The 21,783-nt window shown below is 37.2% G+C and overlaps 1 protein-coding gene across 1 annotated transcript; it reads left to right on the top strand.

Moving 5' to 3' along the window:
• Positions 1-14,195: 14,195 nt before the first annotated feature.
• Positions 14,196-15,083, top strand: LOC148295875 (uncharacterized). Its single transcript, XM_088250625.1, has 2 exons — positions 14,196-14,312; positions 14,535-15,083. Exons 1-2 carry the CDS (start codon positions 14,202-14,204, stop codon positions 15,081-15,083), a joined length of 660 nt encoding a protein of 219 aa, XP_088106751.1. The 5' UTR covers positions 14,196-14,201.
• Positions 15,084-21,783: the final 6,700 nt, after the last annotated feature.

Raw genomic sequence — 21,783 nt, 5'->3', positions numbered from 1 at the left:
ATCTTTTGATCTCACGCTGACACTCATCAACCAAATTCCGCTCTGTCACCAACTGAGCTCTCAGTACTTGCACCTCATGAGATTTCACAATGAGGCGAGGCCTTATACTTGAGATAGATGCCGCACTTTGCACACTCAGTGTCATGGCATCACTCACTAACCGAGTGTCATCCCTCGTTCCCAGCACGTGCACATCCCTAGGAGTCACCAAAACTCCTCGCAACTCCAATGGCAACTTCGTTGTCAAGGGGTAACGAGTCGTTAACTCTCATTGGAACTCGTGATGAAGCAAAGTAGGGCATCCAGACAGGTACAGCTCCTTGCCCCCATGTCTGTGTTGGCGGAGCTAGGTTGAGATCTAGAGAAAATGGGAAGGAAGGCGCCATTATATTTCTGATTTCTTTTTCTTCCCTTTTCTCTCTTCTTCTTTCTTCTTTTTCTTCTTTCTTTCCTCTCTTATGTTTGGTTGTGATTTTATCCCGCGTTCATTTTTTTTATAGACAATTTTCATCAGCAGAGCCCCCCTAATCATGCGTTTCTTTTCTATCACGAGTCCCTCGAGCTTCACATATAATTTTCTCTGGACGAACTTTCAACAAAGTCATCACAACTTCCCAAAAAGCAATTATGTTTGCTTGGGATGTATGCATGCGACTCATCGGGAAACGAGAAAGTTGTTCCTCTTCTACTGTACTCTCTTGGATCCGCTTCGCGTCCCAAAATGCTTCGTTTTGTCATTAAGGTCGAGGGTAAAACGAGCATCTATTCTGTATTTTTAAAAAAAACGAAGTGTGGGCCCTCTGTAGTTTGGATTGCTTCTGTTCTGTTGAATTTGCATTTGCTTTGCTTCTTTTAGTTAATAGTATTTTTTAGAGAAGAATAAATTGTTTGTGTTATAATTTTTTTAAAATATATTATTTTATTTGTTACTTGCTGGTTTTGAAATATTTTAAATGTTATTATTATTATTATTATTATTATTTTCTTTTATTTACTTGAAGTTCTCAAAACTAAGAAAAATATTAGCCGTGATAAAATTCATGAATTTGTCCCTTTCCATCAAACTAGTGAAAAACAAAAAGGAATCTCTTTTACGCAAATCAAATGGGTACTCCAGTTGTCTCAACTCATGCACTATTCAGTATTATCAATTATTGTATATTGAAGATTGGGAAGGATTGAATTCTTTTGCAGATGCCATGGTTATTAGGACTTATGATTTTAGTCATGGGCTACATGTCTTTGAGGAGGCCCCAGCTTTTCTTAATGATTTTTTAGATGCTGATGCGTGCGGTTCAGCTTGGTCTCGTCCCTTCTTTTTTTTTTTTTTTTTTTTTTTAATAATTAGCGATACAAGGCATAGGAGAGGGGGCACACTTTCCTTGGGATTCGAATTGGTGACCAAGGGGGGGAAGGGGGCATTTTCCTGTTTTGGGGAGTAAAAGTCCCATTGTACAGTCCCCAATCACAAGCCTACCAAGAGTCTTTGTATTTAAGTGGCAGAATGAAGAGGAATATTGTTCGAGAGGGCAACAAGGAGGAGCACCGTTCCACTGAAGGCAAGCTACTTCTCGAGTACAAACTTCATGGAGCCTTTTTCAAGCGCTATGTCCCCGACATGCGCACACAGGCTACAAGCCTTACCTCCATTGCAGACAAGCTGCTCCTCGAAGCACGAACTCAATGGAGCATTTTTTGAGTATTATGTCCCCGACATATGCTCGCAGGCGACAAGCCCCACCTCCATTGCAGACAAGCTGCTTCTCGAAGCACGAACTCAATGGAACCTCCATTGCAGACAAGCTGCTCCTCGAAGCACGAACACAATGGAGCACTTTTCGAGTGTTATGTCACCAACATACACTCGCAGGCGACAAGCCCCACCTCCATTGCAAACAAGCTGCTCCTCGAAGCACGAACTCAATGGAGCCTTTTTCAAGCGTTATGTCCCCGACATGCACACACAGGCTACAAGCCTTACCTCCATTGTAGGCAAGCTACTTCTCGAGTACAAATTCAATGAAGTCTCTTTCAAGCGCTATGCCTCCGGACATACACTTACGAGATACAATGAGAATTGAAGTTTGAAAGACAACTGAAAATTCCATTACAAAGCTGCCAACCAGTCAAGTTCAACAAGAAATGAACCTGATTCTGCTCAACCGGCATCATCTGCTCAGCAGCCCTAGCTGCCTCCTCCTCCGCATCTGCCCTAATCTCATCAGCCACGCCACCTTTGGCGTCGTCTTCCTACATTGCAACTTCATCAGCTACCTGCTCTTCAACTGCTTCTACATCCACAGCATTGAACTGCTCACTTTGAGCAGGGGGCAAGTCAAGATAGAGCTGCTCACCATCTTCATGTTCGAGAGGGCAACAAGGAGGAGCACTGTTCCTGCAGTCCAAGTATCCCAGCTTGTATGCATTAGCAGCAATTTCATGCTTGGATGCCTCCGTGGCTTCAACATGAGTGTCAAACTTGACCAGCAGAGCTCTCACCGACTCCTGGATCGGTAGTTTGCGCAACTGAAGGACTTTTTGCTCGAGCAGACGACTTTTTATCTCTCTTGGCTACAACTTGCAACATTGAGTCAGCTCCGCGCTTGACTGTTCGTGGCTTTGCAGACGAGTCGTGACTGCTGAACAGAGGCACAGTCTTCTCAGTTTGATCCCCGGATCAGTGCAAGCAACCCAAACCTTGCTTCTATGCAGCCTCTTTATAAGGCAGATCACTGGTTTTGGGCAGTTCAACCGGAGACTTGAGCAGAATATCCCGAACCTCTTGTATGCTACTGACATGCTTACTATTCACACTGACAAGGCGCTTGATCATAGCAAACGAGGCAGGAGCAACTTCCATAAGGACCTTCTCAGCAGACGAGACCCTCCTTGAGGAAGACTTGCTCGTGGCAGAAGAAGGTCTCGGCTGCTTTGGCTGTGGAGACGTATTCCTTGATCGTGAGACTGCGACTTCATCGTGGGCAGATCTACAGCTAGACTGCCCAAGCCAAAGTCCAATTGGCAAGTCAAATACCTCCTCAACGCAGGAGCCCAAATCCAAGAAGGAAGCCCAGTTACAGCTGGACAGCCCAACAGATAATTCACATCTCCTACATGCCACCACGTGCCATGCAGAAGCTGGGGGGCATTTGTGGGAACCGAATTAAATCACCCTAGGTCAAATAATTCCTTCCATTTGGGGATTATTTGCCCTAATTGGGAGTTACTCAATTTAATTGGGAGTTACCCAATTAAATTGGCAATTACCTAATTAAAATGGGGATTGATTTGACTCCTACCCCAATTAGGGATTTGATTTAAATCAGATAAATCAAATCCCTAATTAATCAAATCTCACCTAATAGGGGAGGAATAATTCCTTTCCATCTACGGAATTATTCCTCTGAAACCCTAGCCTCCGAGGCTCCTATAAATACCTAGCTACACACAAGGGTTAAGGTACGTCTAAATTCCTACTGAAACTCTGCAGAAATTATCCTTCACAAACCCTAGCCACCATCTTCTTTCTCTCTCTCACACAAGGCTCCGACCTCCACACACGGCTCCGGCCACCCGGTTTTCCTTGAAACACCCATCCTAACTTAGGCATCGGAGGGCCTTTGGCCAACACCCCCCGGGTGTGGTCCTTTTACTCCGATCTGTTTTGCAGGGAGAGAGAGGTGCGGAGAAGACGACGGAATCTTTAGGCGAATATTCCCGTGGGAGGAAATTTGCTCCCACAAATATTATCAACTTAATTTTGATTTGAATTGAGATCTCTGAGATTTTTCTTTGATATAATGCTATCATGGTTGGTGGGCAAGCAACTATCTTTTCTGGATTTTTATACTTGGTGGATGTTGGGTTGAATTCAAAGTCAAATTATACTTTAAGGCCCCGTTTGGTTCACGGAATGAATTTGATGGGAAATCATTTCCCATGTCATTTCCCAAGGGATGGGAAATGGTGATTCCTTTCCCATGTTTGGTAATGCCGGGAAAGTGACCCGGAAATATCACTTTATTTCCTTTCCAATGTTTGTTTTGAGTATGAATGGAAAACAAATTTTGTTTAGTTTCCCAATTGTATCCCTATTAAAATAAAAATAAAAATACCAATAATTGTTGGATACAAACTGTAATTATGAATTGTTAGTAAGGACAAATTAGTCAAAAAAAAAGTTAGTCTTACTTTCCCATGGGAAGGGAAAGTGAAACCCAAGTAGGAAGGAAGGATTCACTTTCCCTCCTACTTTCCCATGTGCTAGGCAACGCTTTCCCATGCCTGACTTACCAAACACGGGAAAGCAATTGGTTTCCCATCCCCAAGATTCCTTTCCCATGAACCAAACGCAGCCTAAGAACTTCCTTTGATCATTGTTTGACGATTGGACTTTATGATTAATGAGTCCACAGTAGTTTTGTGGGGGCCATTGATCAATTAAACTATTAAAGCTTTGTATATAAAGGTTTCATCCTCAGTTATACAAAAGGCTTTATCTATTACAATATATATATATATATATATATATATATATAGATAAGAAAAAAGGAAAGGTGATTTATCGAAGAGAATGAGGACTGTAACCCTGTTTTGATTTATGAATCTTTCTTTATAAAAAAAAAAAAAAAAAAAGGGCCACTTTTTCCCTCCTACATTATCTTTCTCTAAGGGAAAGGAGATGTTGTGAAGCGTTGTTACCAATGTTAAAGTTATCAAAGTAAAAAAGAAAACGTGTTGTGAGAGCACTTTTAACTCCTCCATTATCTGGAGCCAAGTATTATCCCAAAATATTTTTAGCCACAAACAAAAGTATTGTCCCAAAATCAATATGCCACCAAGAGAATCCAGAAGAACTTTGGCAAAAAAAAAAGAAGAAACGCCAAAACAACAAGGCTCAAGGCTTAATAAGAAGGTTAGTGAAAATCTATGCAAGGTTGTAGTTCACTGTTACTGAAATAGAATGCAATAGTAGTTGTGCTATGTTTTGTTTGACACTGTGAGGAGGAAGGGAGCTAATATTCATTTTTTTCCTTGGATGGTTGTCGACATTATGAAAGTTTATATTTTTTTTATCAGTTGACAATGCAACAATCAAAAAATGATAATGTACCCAAAAAAAAAAAAATACTTTATATTAATATTGTTTGGTATTTTTCGGATTATGATTTTCTTTTTCAAACAAGGGAAAGGGGTACAGTAGTGGGTTGTTTTGGAGGTCAAACTTGGATGCTTTGGAGGTTCAGATTTTTCTAGTGTTCAGAGGGGATGGACCCCCAGAAATGCAAACAAAACAACATATAGCTGCATCTCTTGCCAATTTGAGGGTATGCCTTTCTCCAAGAGGAGAAAAACCTAATCAAATTCAGACACTATATGAACCTTCAATCCAGCTCCTCCTCCTCCTCTCTCTCTCTCTCTCTCTCTCTCTCTCTCTCTCTCTCTCTCTCTCTCCCCATCAAGTGCTTCTACCTTATCAACTCATCTCTCATTTCCTCTCCTCCAAATACTCCCCCAAAAATCTTTAAGTAAAATTTATGAAAATGTCAGGGAAGGCAAATTTGGGTTGTAAAAACCCAAGCTTTTTGTAAGATCTCCCATTTCACATAGCCCTTCGCCCAAAACCATAGTTATCTTCCTCATCTAATAGGTTTTTTAGGTTTTGGTTTTTTTTGTTTTGATGGTTAATTATTCAAGTTTTTGCTTGGTTTCATTTTCTTGGCTCTCCACATTCTCAATTATTTGATCCTTTGAGATTTAAAAGGGAGCAGAAGACTGAAAGTTCATACCAGAAAACGAAAATATGGATTGTAGGTGAGAATTGAAGGAAGGTCAATCATGGGGGATGGGGAGGATTGAAGGTTTAGACCCAAAAAAAAAAAGAAAAAAAAAAGGAGCATTTTAACACATACATTCCCTCTCTCTTGCTTTTTATTCTTCTCTTTTCTAAATTTTTTTATGTTGAAATTTTAAGGGTTATTTAGGGTCTATGGAGTATCAATTAGGTATTTGCAATTGAGGTTTATCAATTAGGGATTTGAAATTGGGGCTTATCGGTTTATGAGTTGCAATTGATTTTCATTTTGTTGAATTATCAAGTGGGGATTTGAAATTGATTTTAGTATTCTTGCTTGTACGAATTATCAATTAGTGATTTTGATAAATTAATTGGTTGTTGATATGTTGATTGAAGATGTGAGAAAAGCCAAGTTTCCTGGTACAGGAAGGAAGTGTGGAGGATTTAGATATCTTGTGATCAAGTAAGCCTACACCCATCAAGGGCATGGTTGTTAGAGGCTAGTAATACTGCTAGCTAGTATACGTACAAGAATTGCTATCAACTCAAACAATTGAGCTACCATCCCTCAATTCTAACTCCGGGATATCGCCTTCAAGACCAATCTCATATCCATGCAATACTACTATCACATAACATACTGAAAACATACAGTTGGGCATGCAAATGAAGGTGTTCTTTTCCAACCAACAAGTGAATTTCTTCCAATGTTGCATTAGTGTTGTGTGTAGGTTTATTAGCATGCGTATACAAGCTCTAATTTGAGTTTGTATTTGGAAATATGATGATAATTTCAATTATGTATTTAAATATGGGAAAACTTATGTATATATTTAATGTAATATTACATTAATATTTGGTTTTTTATATCATATTTATTTCTTTCCCAAATGGCCGTAAAACATTTATTTTTAGTGTTGTCGTATGACGTCTGTTTTCAATACATACACATATGAAATAGTAAAATAATTTTTAATAATACAGACAAAATTAACATAATACGTATTTGTCACCAAAAAAATAACTATTTAAAAATGAAACTAAAAACTACCAAATTTTGTATCAGAGTGACGATTAGTATGGTCGCAAAGTTGTCTATTACTAACATGCTATTGGCGACGAATGAGTTTTCTATTGGCGATGATGGATAGTGGTTGGAATTGATAATCAACGACGATTTGTATTTTCTCGTTGCCAAATATTCAAAATTAACCACCAAATATGAGGCTACTCAAACGACGTATTAGCGACAACTATTTTCAATATAGGCGACAAAATGAATTGGTCGTAAGACAACATGCATAACCAAATGTCAATTTCGTGGGTAAACATGTTCTACGACGCACTTTTACCGACAACCCGGGACGACAAAGTAATTTGGTCATGCATTGCCCATAGCGACCAAAATAGAACCTTTGGTGACCAAAGGTGTTTATCGCCAATTGTGTTTTTTCTTATAGTGATATATATATATATATATATATATAACATACTTTTCATCTTCAAGCTGAGCAACTATCTTTATATCTTGAATCTCTAGGCAACCGAGGTAAGAAAAAAAAAATAATTAAAAGAAAGATAAGAGGAAGTTGTGTAGTCACATGTCTAGCAAGGATTGAGCGATTCTGAATAGCATTCCTCGGTTGGAAATGTTTGTACCATTATGAATTACGTGCAAATGAGTTTTTACTTGCAGTCAAATTGCAATAAATAAATTATTGTCTCTTTTTTTTTTCCAAAATTAAGCAACAATGAGTAGCTTTGCGGGGATATCATGTACCCTTTCACATCTGATTGGAGCGCATAGTACACTGGAAAAAAAAAAAAAAAAACTAAACCCTAAACCCTAAACTACATGTGACCTCATTTTAACTTCGAAGCCTCAAGTCAACAAATCTTCTTTTGTTTGACCCCAAAAAAAAATCTCATTCAAACTTTGAAGAATCTCTCTTAAACAAGGGGAAGGATTTTTAGGTGTTGGGAGAGGTTTCCGAACGAGAGCCTTTATCTTTTTCTGGAGCTGCGGTTCCTGTTGCACATGAGGTGATTACATCATCTCTTCCTTTTGCGAAATCTCTAAGCTCACCTAACCTCGCTAAATTTCGATTTCAAGTCGTAGTTGCAAAACTGTAGAGAAAACCCATCTTTGCAAATCCTCAGAGAAAACCCATCTCCTCCTATCTTTCTCTTCCAACTCGCGACCTCCATCATCTATCTTCATAGCCAAGCCACCAGGTGTGACCTTCATCGTCGACCTTGGAAGAGCAATGTCGTGAACTTCTTTCTACCAACATGTCATTTTCTTTTTCTTGCTCTATCTGTAACTTTTTTTTTATTCGATTTTCTTTTCGTAATTTGTGTTTTGTAGGATTTGATCGACAAGGTTAGGACGACTCTAGTTCTAAACAGAAATGTAGTGCATAGTGCATAGGATTTAGGCATCGATAGGGGAAATCCCCTCTGATTGGTTCGGTTGCCTCGACCCTAAAACCCCAAACCTCCAAACCCCAAAAATCTCCTCATATCCTAACCCCCAACTCCAATTCCCTGATGTGCGCTGCTGCGCCCGGCCGGATACTCCCGATTGCTATGAACCAAGATGCCACAATCTTAAACAATCTTGGAGAATTAAAGTTATCTATGACTCCTGTCTTAAAGCCCTTGGAAGAAATTTATCCTTTGATTTTGCCGTTTGAACCTATACCTCGAGGTCAAATATAGACTTGTAAAAGAAATATTAGGTCATCTTTGGGAGATAGTTTTGGGAGGTGAAGCCAATGGTTGAGTCAGAAAATTTCTCTGCTTTCCGTTGCTGAGACGAGACCGCTCTACCTAATTTTTCTGTAAAGATGCAGATCGTTACGTGATGAAAAAGATACATGTCCATAAATGCACCCCTAAAAATAAAGCAAAACTTCAAGAGTGCATAATTCGGCACAATAAATACATGTTGTTAGTTAAAAAGATCCAAGCTCACTTAGAGGTTGACTATGGGTGTGACAAGCGACAGCTCTTCTACATGCTACATAAAGAAAAATTCTAGTGGATCTATAAGTCATTTGTGGCAACAACAAATAAAATCAATATCATAATAAAAATATGAAAGTTTAAAGAATAAGAAAGTAAAGAAAATCTAAGTGAAACCATATGTTGTGTGTGTGGTTATGATTTTTATGGTTCATACAAGGAGAAATTTAGGATGGAGAATGATTGTTTTTTTAGAGGAATGGAGAGGGCTTTGCTCACAATATTAAAAAGATGCATCTGATATGTTCATAATTTCACATGATTTTATATCCTTTTTACTTAGTTTTGTGAATTAATTTGGACTAAAGATGCTAAGTTTAGTTATATTTTGGTTTTTCAGCTTATGAGCCACGAAATGTATAAATTCGCCAAATATTCCTCGTAATAGAGTTTGACATGATTCCAATTGGAGATGGAAGACAGCATCTTGAAGTTTGTCCATGAATATTTTCATAATTTTTGAAGACTGCTAAGATGCCCATTTTTAATTAGACAACTCAGCCTAAACCAGTTGCCGGAGAACACCGAGTCAATAGGGGTATTTTGGCCGTAACTCATACGACATCAGATTGAGGCACACGACATATGGCTAAAAAGAAGACATCCAAAGCTTTCCAAAGAGTGGTAGTATGTTATTATTAGAGGTCAGGAAGGTGTTCAAATCGTATTCGCAATGAAGATCACGTGCAGTTTCCTGGAGGTTTTAGGAAACTTAGTTTTAATTACCTTTTCTAGTTAGGAACTGACTTGGAAATCAAGTCTTCGTGTAATGCCACTTGTTTAGGCCCATTCTAACTAGGTTTTAGGTTCTTTTAAGAGGGGAGGTGTTAAGCTCATAATTTCATACATATACATGCCCTATTTACTTACTTCTTTTGCTTAGTTTCTTAGATTTCTAAGTTATTTGCCTCCCTTTGTGTGTTTTATAGGCAAATAGAGCAAGAGAGCATAATTCATGCAATTCAAGCATGTTAAGGCCTAATTTGGATGAATGGATGAAGAGCTTAAAAGACAAACTCATTTTGGCTACAGCCCCCTGCCAGTCCAGTTCCGTAGGTCATATTGCAAGCTTTATTTCAGCAACCTACACAGCTCGGATGAGGCAGCATTCTTCATAAAGGTTATTCCAATGGGTGTGTACTATAACATATCCAAAATTCAGCCCCATTGGATATATATGGAGTCTGTTACCTATCAAATACAGAGCCATGCTCAGGATGGATTTTATCAGCGCGCAAAATGAGTTAGCAATTTGTTTTGGCCTTAACTTCCTCCTCCGACCTTGGATTGGCCCAAATGATATATGGCTGGAAAGAAGACATTCTGAACTTCAAGTTTGAGTGCTTAAAGTCTTAATTTGCTTAAGGGAAGCCCAATTCGTAAGCCCTTGAAGTTGCTGGTCATGCTGACCTCAGGATGAGCTATTGTTTCTGGTTGGAAGCTTGGTCATGGTGAGCTAGGCATGAGCTATTGAGCTGGTTGGAAGCTTGGTCATGGTGACATGAAGATGAGCTAGGGCTGCTGGTGGGATTTATTGGTGAAGTGCATCAACCAATTCAAATTTTTTAATACAAGTGCATCAACCATTTCAGATTTTATAAAACAAGTGTTGTATGCATTAGCCATATTGAATTCAGATTTTTCACTTCCTTAGGCCTATAAATAGGGAGGTTCTCTAAGCTTGTAAACACACCCCAAGGGGGGGAGCTCTCAAACACTTCTCTAGAGCTCCCTTCCCTTCTCTCCCTCAAATTCTCTTAATTTTGCTTTCTAGTTCTCAATTCTAGCTTTCCTTTTTCTTCTTTGTTGTAATTTATTTTTCTTTGTAATGTAAATTCTTTCCTTAAGTTTTCAAGTTGAATTAGTTTCCAAGTTTCAATTATGGTTTTTGTTCTTATTCATTATGCTTATAAGTTAATATGCTAGTTTGAATGATTGATCACCATTTAGGCTTGCATGATAGCTATCTTGGTTTGAATTAAGAGTATACACCATGCTTTAATTCGAATTGAACTATGAATAGGAAGAGTATGTATGGACATTCGACAACAGGGATTAGATACATACTTGGTTGTTTAAAATGTTCTTCTATGCTTAATGGGTTCCTAATGCTTAATTTTAGGTTAGACAACAAATTATCAAATTAGGGAATTAGGAACACAAGGTTATGACCACACACCATGGCTTAATCATACTTTAGCTAGAATCAATCCATTAATCTAATTGAACTTGGGAACTTATTTGCTTGAGTTATTTCCTTTTTTTCTTGTTGTATTTATTTCCTTTCTTTTTCATTTCTGTTTTGTGTAGGGAAAATGAATGGGATCATTCAATCACCAATCCTCGTGGGATTGACCTCGCACTTGCATACGCTATACTACCGAACGGCTCGTGCACTTGCGAGTATCACAAGTTGAGGATGCAACTGAATCCATTTTGGTGCAGTTGTATCTACACAACAGGAGGTCGTGGGGACTCAAAGGAGATACCAAAATTTCAAAATTCAACCGTGGAGCAAGGAAGAGTGACCGTGCCTCTAAACTCTAAGGGTTTTTCTTATCTCTTTCTCCATGTTTTATTTTTGCTTTGTTACCATGATTATGAGTAACTAATTCTCTTTTACTAAGACACAATGTAACCCTTTTCTAATTATTTAGAGCTTAGTTATGTCATGCTATTAGAATTTTCATGTTGTTGAAATTTAATCACTGTGCTTATTTTCTTAACTAGTGATCTTGATGCTTAGCTACCATCTAGGTTTTGGTTAAGTAATTTGATGCATGTTAGGGTATACGCCATGCCTAATATGAGTTTTGCTTCTTGTGATTAAATTCATGAATGCGCCTAAGGTAAACACCATACTCTTAGGGGTTTGTGTGATTGTGTGAAGTTCTCAATGGAACTTAAAGTCTTTTTATATGTTTATATTTATGCCTCAAGGCAAGGATAAATTGCGTGTAAGAAAAAGTGGTTAATTGCTGTGAAAAGAGTTAATCATAATTTTGGAGAACTAATCATCAACATAACTTGGGAATTTTGATAGTATGCATGCTAAGGTTTGGATAAGAGGAATTGTGGTGAAATTGTTGTCTTGGTAAACTTCTTTAAAATCTTTCACAAACTTATTTAGTTCATGTTTTTCTTTGTTATTTTTTCTTGTTATTTTCTTGTTTCCAACGTTCTTTTAAAGAAAATCTCTCAAAACCAACTTTCAAAACTCCTTTATTAAGTTGTAGTTGAGTCATTAGTTTTAAGTTTATTAGTTAGGGTGTCTAGAGTAATTTAGGATTTAGATTAGTTTATAATTCACAACAACTTGAGAATTTATGCAGTCTCTGTGGGAACGACCTTGTAGTTGCCTTGGCCATATTGCATTAACCTTGTGCGCTTGCAAGTTTATTTCTTGAATTTAGGTATCTAATTTTCAAGTAGTAAAATTATACATCAACATCTCATGATCATCAACGAGATACATCTCATCTTGAATGAAGTGCATAGGGTTTTTATTTGCAGTCAACTTGCAATAAATAAATTGATGGCTCTTTTATTTGACAAAATTAAGCAACAATAAGTTGCTTTGCATGGTTTTTATTTGGAGCTTAACATGATTTTGCTTTGCAGAGGGAGGTTTAATGAACATAAAGTTCAAATAAAAGAGAGACAGAGAGCTTTGAGTAGAGTGGTAGTTTGTTCCTAAAATGCCTATGTGATATTATTTTTAAAGGGACACACAACTGTTTTGTACCAAAATTACAATTACACCATCAAAATCAATTTCTCACAATATCAATGAGATACATGTCATGACCATCAATGATTTCATTTTGCCCAAACTGGGTTCTTGAAGAAAAACTTTTGCTTGGAGTGTAGAGGGATTTTTTCTTATAGTCGACTTGTAATAAATAAATTGGTATCTCTTTCGTTTGCCAAATTTAAGCAGTAATGAGTTGCTTTGCAGTGGGTTTTACTTGGAGTTTGATATGGTTTTGCTTTGGAGAGAGAGGTTTAATGACCACAAAGTTCAAATAAGAGAGAGAGAGAGAGAGAGAGAGAGAGAGAGAGAGAGAGAGAGAGAGAGAGAGAGAGAGAGAGAGCGCTTTGAGTAGAGTGGTAGTTCCTAGAATGTCTATGTGATATCATTTTCAAAGGATGCACCAAAATTACAATTACTCTAAATCAAAACCAAATCATATTTAAATAAAAATCAAATCAAAACTTATGGTTATGATATGTATATTAGGGAACTACCCCTTACTATTGTCTTTAGAGTATATTATAAAGTGATGACTACTTATGTTAAATCCAAAAGCTAAACACATTGATTGGTTAGGACAAACTCCTCTCCTAGAAACAAATACGAATAGAACAAATGTAAGAATCCCAAAGAACCATCCATTAGAAAGAGATTAAACTCCCTCATGAATGGAATTTCCAGGAAGCAATTCCATCAAGAGAAATGACAAATCGACAAATAAAGTTTTTACATCAAAGATCATATGGAACTTGAAATTGTAGTTTGGACTTGTAACTCAAGTAATTAGAGCAGCTCCAGCATTGCTTCAAAACTGGGCAAAAGGCTCCTCGACCAAGCCCAAGGGAGCTCCAGCGTTTAGCCCCAAGCCCGGGCAAGCCCTGGGTCCCACCAGCCGGGGCAAGCCCAAGGGCAGGTTTCGCGTGGGCTTCAGCCCGAGGGCGGTGACGTCATCGCACGGTCGCGCCAACGGTAAAAAAAATTGACTTCCGCGCACTGACGTCAGCCCTGACAGACTCCAACGGGCATGTGACACATGTCGCAACTGGGACTCTCCGATCCGTTTTTTTCCAGAAATCCGACGGTCCTCGTTTTTTTGGCTAAAAAAATTGCAAAAAAAATCGGAAAAATTTTGAATTTTTTTAAAAAAAATACCAAAAAATAATGTATTTTTTCCCTATAAATACCTAACCATTGAATTTACTTTCCACACCAAATCTTCATACAATTTCTTCTCCATCCAATATTTTTTACTCTCCACTCACATTATTCACTTTCCACACCAATTCTCCATACAAACTCTTCTCCTTCCAATATTTTTTACTCTCCACTCACATTTTTCACTTTACACACCAATTCTCCATACAAACTCTTCTCCTTCCAATATTTTTTACTCTCCACTCACATTTTTCTACTACTTTCCATTTGTATAAAAAAAAAAAAAAACAAATGGCATCTTCTGTCAAAGTCGGAGGCTCGCGGGCAACCCAGGAAGATATTGCGTTGTGTCAGTCTTGGGTGAACGTTAGTCATGACCCTATCACTGGCAATGAGATGAAGTTCCATCATATGTGGAGCAAAATTCATGGAGAATTTTGTCAAATATTAGGTTCCATTCGGACCGAAATGGCCTTGTCTAGTAGATGGAAAATTCTGAATAAAGAGTTAGGGAAATGGAGAAATGCCTTGACAAAAGCAAGGGAGAACATTCGAAGCGGTCAAAATCTATCCGATGAGGTAAAATATTTATAATTGCCATTTTAATCAATTTAATGTAACTTTTTTTTTTATTGCATATTCTATTTCTTTTTCTTGCATAATCTTTTTTTTTCTTTTTGCATTTCCAATTTGTCTATATTTTCTTGCATAATCAATTTTATTCTTGCATTTCAAAATAGTTTATATGTTCTTGCATAATAATTTTTTTTTCTTGCACTTCCAATTATTTATTTTTAATAGATCATACAAGCACAAATGTGGTTTGGTGCCATGGGGCAAGGCAATAAAAGTTTCGTGCATTTCCAATGTTGGGAAGTTGTGAAGGATTGTTCGAGATTCAAAATTATTCCCATCTGTCCGCTGGTTGTGTTGAATGAGACGCCGCTCCACGATTCGCTATCAACCGATTTGCCATTGGACTCCCCAATGGAAACGGAGTCACCACTCCCATGTCCGCCGAGACCTATTGGGAGAAAGGCGGCAAAGGCCAAGAGAGGTGGCACTTCGAACAATGAATGTGTACAATTATTTGAGCAAATAGCTAAGAACACCTCACTAAGAATTGAGAGAGACTTGAAAAGAGATGAATTGGACATGGCACGAGAGGAAGCATTTGCAATTCAACAGCAGCAGGCACAAGAAAAAGACATGGAGGATAGAGAGATGAAAATCATGGCCATGGATACGAGCCATATGTCTCCTGAAACAAAGGCCTATTGGAAGCTAAGACGAAGGGATGTGATGAGAAGAAAACTTTTCCAAGACGACGGACCTAGCAATACGGATTGATTAAATGATAAAAACCATTAGGTTGTATAGAAACACCTTTGCCATATGTTGTATTGTTGTATTGTTGTATTATCCTTTAATTTGTTGTATTGTTTCCTTTTTATTCAATAAAAAAAGCATTAAATAATATGACTATTTATTAAAAACATTTGAGCATCAAAACAAAGATTAATTAAAAACAAACCTTAATTTATTGCAAACAACACACAAAACAAACCATACATAAAAGCATAATAATAAAAACAAGCATAATTCCAAAAAAACACCACACACAAAATAAAGCATAATTCCAAACAAAGCACTAATCTTGACTTCATCCATTGTGATTGCCTTTCATCTCCCACAAGTGCTCGATCAAGTCAACATGACATCTCTCGTGAACATATGAAGATTGCATTTCTTGATAATGATCAATCATGGGATTGTTGAATTGACCATCCCGAAGTAACGGTTCGGGCTCCATTGGTAGTCCATTTGGTCCCATCGGCCTTTCATATATTCTTGTCAACGCCGTGTTCATGGGATCAGGTTCAAACACCTCTGGAGCATCGTAGTCATACTCATCCTCCACAATCATGTTGTGGAGGATGATGCAAGTCATTATAATACTCCGCAGCACCTCCTTATCTAGCATCCGAGCAGCACCTCTAATAATTGCCCAACGAGCTTGCAAGATACTGAAACACCTCTCCACGTCTTTCCTGCAACCTTCTTGAAAGAAAGCAAAGCTTCTTTCCTTCTCGGATTGGGGATTCAGAATTGTTTTCACGAATTTCGTCCACCTAGGATAAATTCCGTTGGCAAGGTAGTACGCACCAGAGTATACGGTATTGTTGATTTGGTACGTGCCCTGGGGGGAATGACCTCGCAATACCTCGTCGAACACAGGGGATTGACCAAGGACATTGAGGTCTGAGATCCGGCAACCCCGAAGAAGGCATGCCAAGCCCAATAGTCGAATGAAGCTACGGCCTCCAAAATTATACTTTTTTGGCCCTTCCGATTCCCGTACTCTCCTTGCCAAGCAGTAGGACAATTCTTCCATTGCCAGTGCATGCAATCGATGCTTCCAATCATTCCTGGGAAACCTCGATCCTCGCCTTGTTTTAGTAGCCTTTGCAGGTCCCTCAGCGTGGGTTTGCGAAGGTACTCCCTCGTGTACAAATTTTCCACTGCATCACAAAATCTCACCAAGCACTCTAGGATAGTAGATTTTTCCATCCTTGCAATCTCATCCACCTGCTCTGCAGATGCCCCATAAGTAAGCATCTGCAAAGCAGTTGTAAGTTTTTGCTCCGAGATAAGACCTAAAACTCCAACAGCATCATGCTTTTGAATGAAGTATGTGTCGTAATTACAAATATCATGCATGATTTTTTGGAACAAATGTGGCTGCATTCTATATCTCTCTCGAAACTTATATTCAGGAAATAACGAATTTGGGATAAAGTAATCCTCCAAGGGATTCTGACCTCGAGACTCCCTACATCTGTCCACATTCGGGGCACGACGCCGGTGTTGCCTTGATTGATTAAGCATACACACCGTTGCTGCAAGCATTTGTTCATCTTCTTCATCGGCGTCCCGATCTTCTTCAGCACGTCTACGCCGGATTTCTTCCCTTTTTTATGTTGCCTCTCCAACACCCTCCACAAGTTTGACATTAAGAGTAGAAAGTGTTTTATAAAATCTGAGAAATGAAGGAATATATAAGAGATGGTGTGAGAGGTATGAGTTGATGGTGTAGTTTTATAGAGATGACACGTGGCACAAATTTAGAGGGTGAAAATCTTATCTGAAATCTGAGATTTTAATTTTTTAAACATATCTGAAAATCTTATCTAACATGGGACACATGGCAAAATTTTATAGGGTGAAAATCTTATCTGAAATCTGAGATTATAATTTTTTAAAAAAAATATGAAAATCTTATCTTACATGGGACACGTGACACAATTTTAGAGAGTGAAAATCTTATCTGAAATTTGAGATTATAATTTTTTTTAATGAATATCCGAAAATTTTATTTGGAATAAGACATGTGGCAACCGAGATTCTCATCCGAAAATCTTTTCTAAAAAATAATGGACACGTGACAACCAAAAATCTTATTCGAAAATTTAATTACAAAAGATTATTAAAATTAATGGTTTAAAGTATAAAAAAAATAGGAAATAAAGTACAATGAATAGTATTTGTCTTAGACTTGCCCTAGACTTAGCCCTCATGGGTGGAACCACAAATGGCAAGGCTGACACTATTCATATGAATAGTGGCAGCCCTTGCTTGCCCTTGCCCTAGACTTAGCCCTTATGGGTGGAGATGCTCTTAATAACTTTTATTTCTGCACTAAAGGTCCTATGTTCCATTTCCCACTTTTCCATATTTTAGTTTGAGTTCTTCTTTCCTTGGATATGATCAATTTTTGAAAATCTTACTATTTGGTCAATTAATGTGTGTACATATGATTTTTTTACTATAAAAACAATAGATGAACTTTATACAATTGTTTGTGTTGTTAATGATATGAGTTTAGGAATAATTGGTTGTTAATTTGAGTATGTTCTTGTTTTTTTTGGTTTGGAGACTGGTTTTTTATTTATTTATATTTTGTTATTTGTTTTCATTCCACATCGGCAAAAAAAGTGAAACCCACTTATGCCACATCATAATTTAACACATTTATTAACGGTTTGTGTAACGATGGGTCTTATTTAGATCTTTTCGAGGAGTTCATGTATCTAAGTGCAAGATTTTTAAGGTTGGTTACTAATTTGAAACAACGCCAAACAATGGATAGTTTTATGTAGTTAACTGTTAAGCTCATAATTTCATACATATACATGCCCAATTTACTTACTTCTTTTGCTTAGTTTCTTATAATTTTGAGTTATTTGCCTCCCATTGTGTGTTTTGTAGGCCAAAAGAGCAAGAGAGCATAATTCATGCAATTCATGCATGTTAAGGCCTAATTTGGATGAAGAGAAGAAGAGCATAAAGACAAACTCATTTTGGCTACAGCCCCCTGCCAGTCCAGTTCCGTAGGTCATATTGCAAGCTTCGTTTCAGCAACCTACATAGCTCGGATGAGGCAACAGTCTTCATGAAAGTTGTTCCAATGGGTGTGTACTATAACATATCCAAAATTCAGCCCCTTTGGATAAATCTGGAGTCCGTCACCTAGCAAACACAGAACCATGCTCAGGATGGATTTTGTCAGCGAGCAAACTGAGTTAGCAATTTGTTTCGGCCTTAACTTCCTCCTCCGAGCTTGGATTGGGCCAATACTTGTGTGGTTGGATCATACACATTCTGAACTTCACAATGGACATCTTAAAGTCTTCATTTGATTCAGCCTAGCCCAAGTTGTAAGCCCTTGAAGTTGCTGGTCATGCTGACCTCAGGATGAGCTGGTTGGAAGCTTGGTCATGGTGAGCTAGGCATGAGCTATTGTAGCTGGTTGGAGGCTTGGTCATGGTGACATGAAGATGAGCTAGGGCTGCTGGTGGGATTTATTGCTGAAGTGCATCAACCAATTCAGATTTTATAATGCAAGTGTTGTATGCATTAGTGAAGTGCATCAACCAATTCATCTTTTATAATGCAAGTGTTGTATGCATTAGCCATATTGAATTCAGATTTATCACTCCCCTCTCCCTATAAATACCACATCCATTCCACATTCAAGACACAACAAATCCTGAGATTCACAACCCCCACAATTCACTCCAACCATCCTCAAACACTCTCACAATCCCAAACACTCCAACAATCACCAAAACAACTCCAGCAAACTTCTATTCCATTTCCCTACGAATTTCATCTTCCTTAGCCATCACCACTCACTCAAACTCATCCCAAATCACCTCCATATCCTTCATACATCTTTCTAGAAGTGGGGAAGCTCTTGGAGAAGCATTAGAAGTGGAGAAGCGCTTGGAGAAGCCTTGGACACCACAAGAACTTCAGAAAAAGGGTTTTTCTACTCTTATTGCATTCATTATGTTTTCTCATTTCTGTTCAAGTCTCTTTTCCATTATGAGTAGCTAAATCCATAACTAGGGCTTCGATGTAACCTAACATGAATATTCTGGGTTTATAAGTTTGGAGTTTCAAGTTTGATTCATGATTCATGTTCTTATTCATTATGCTTATAAGTTAACATGCTTGTTTGAATGATTGATCACCATTAGAACTTGTTTGTTAACTATCTTGGTTTGAATTAAGAGTATACACCATGCTTTAATTCGAATTGAACTATGAATAGGAAGAGTATGTATGGACATTCGACAACAGGGATTAGATACATACTTGGTTGTTTAAAATGTTCTTCTATGCTTAATGGGTTCCTAATGCTTAATTTTAGGTTAGACAACAAATGATCAAATTAGGGAATTAGGAACACAAGGTTAGGACCAAACACCATGGCCTAATCATACTTTAGCTAGAATCAATCTTTGAATCTGAATTAGACTTGTTACTTGAATCTTTATAACCCAGAATTGAATTGTTATGGTGAATCAAATGCCCTAGTCTCCAAACCTGTGTTTTAACTTTCAAAACCACCCTTTGTTACTTTTGTTTACTTGCTTTCCGTTGCAATTTCAGTTTGTTCATTTCTTTCTATAATCACAAGCATTCTCACTTCAAAGTTCATTTTAATCTTGCTGCATTTGTTTTCAAACTCACTCTTGCTTTAAATTCTGTTTTAGATTTAACTTCCTAACTTCTTGAATTTGGTAATCTAAAGTACATAACTAATTTGAACTTCTCAGTCTTCGTGGGTACGACCTCGTACTTGTCTTGCTATACTACTAATTGCCCCGTACAATTGCGAGTTAACATATTATTAACAACATTAACCAAAAGAAAAATACTAAACCATACTCATTTAATAAACAAGTTACAAGGCAGACATAGGCTTAGCAAAGCTGGTTGAAGGGGATGTGCTCGCACTCTGTACCTGAGTTTGAACTCCCCTCCTTGCAGTTTAGATTAGTTTGAAGTAGAATATCGTCTGTATTAAAAAGAAAACAAGTTACATGAGTGTTATCCTTTAAATAAATTAAACTGATGGGTTCAAATTGGACATTTTTAATATGAACTCAATACGGCTTGACTCATTGCGATTAAGGGCCACCTTTCAATATCTTAGATAAGCCTACTCAATAAGGCCATCTACAATCCATGAGGGCAAACCCAAAAAATCCTAAATTTTAGGCCAATTCATTTCCCAACCCACAAAAAAATAAGGGGCTAAAATTTGGGAAAACCCAAAATTGGGGTGGAATACCAATCCACTTACTGCCTAGATTGGAATTTTTTTTAATGAAGCCCACTCAACCATGATGCAACTCATGTGCAAGGATGAAACAATGGGCTCGCGATGCTGGTGCTGTAGAAGCTATCGCACCCAATCGCAACACTTTTTTTTATTTAAATTTTATTCAAACAATAATCCAAATCAATGATCCATATTAAATCCAATATATTTTAACGATAAAAAAAAAATCAAACAACTAAAATTTAAACTCAATGCTTAAAAATATATTTTAAATTAATCGAAATCATATCCAAATTCTATAAATACTCACTTCTTTCTCAAATAAAATTATATTTATGGAATTTTAATTTTTAAAAGTCAAATTGTTCAAAAGAATTAAATTATGAAGTTATTTAAACATATTAAATGAAGAAAAGTTATTCATGAAAAAAATAATAATTAAACATTCTTAAACAATTTAATAAAGTTGCCAACTTAAAATTTGAGTCTGAAGGGTTTGGGAAAAAAACATTTTGATTCAGGCAAAATCTGAAGGGAGATTCACTATTATACCCAATATAGGAGCCCAAATTATAAAAATACCTTATATGAAATGGACTTTAGAAACATACCCAAAACCCATTTACAACATAACAAAAAGACTTTTAACTTCTTTTAAATTACAAAACTACCATTAATTTCTTAAAACAAACCCAACCTCAAAACCTCATAAAAAAGCCCAAAATACTCAATAGGGTATCAAAGTAATTTAATAATCAAAATTAAATTCAAAGGGCAAGCTGTCATTTTTTGGGTTTGTTTATAGAAATTAGATGGTGTAGGGTTTATTTAGGGCTTGTTTGGTACGGGGGACTGTCATGGACTGGACTAAATATTGGTACTGTCTTGGATTGGCTTGGCTTGGCATAAACTGGATAACACTTGTACAGCGTTTGGTATATATTTGATTGGACTAGGATTTTTTTTTTTTTTTTTGAAAAGTAAGATTTTTTTAATATTTTTTGACTTTTCTTCTCTCTCCATCTCTTTCTTCCTCTCTGCATCTCCTTTTTTCGTTTTTGGACGAACCAATCTGCTGCTTTTTCTTCTTCTTCCCTTCTACATCTCTTTCATCTTCTTTTTTTCCATTTTCTCTCCTCTTCTTCTGTCTACTTTTCTTTTCTTTTCTTTCTTTTTTGCTAAAATTTTATCTCCTCTTCTTTGTTTTTTTTTTCTAAAATTTTCTCTCCTCTTCTTCTCCATTTTCTTTTCTCTTCTTCTCCATTTTCTTTTCTCTTCTTCTCCATTTTCTTTCTTCTTCTTTGTTTTTTTCGAAAAATTTCTCTCATCTCTTCTTCTACAGTTTCTCTCCTCTTCTCTGTTTTGTTTTTCGAAAATTTTATGTTCTCTCCTCTTCCTCTTCAATTATGTCTTCTC

This window comes from Prunus avium, chromosome 3 (genome assembly GCF_965620075.1).
Source record: "Prunus avium chromosome 3, drPruAviu1.hap1.1, whole genome shotgun sequence".
NCBI classification, from domain to species: domain Eukaryota; kingdom Viridiplantae; phylum Streptophyta; class Magnoliopsida; order Rosales; family Rosaceae; genus Prunus; species Prunus avium.
Note: the sequence above shows the minus strand (reverse complement) of the source record. Positions and strands in the feature narration are given on the sequence as shown.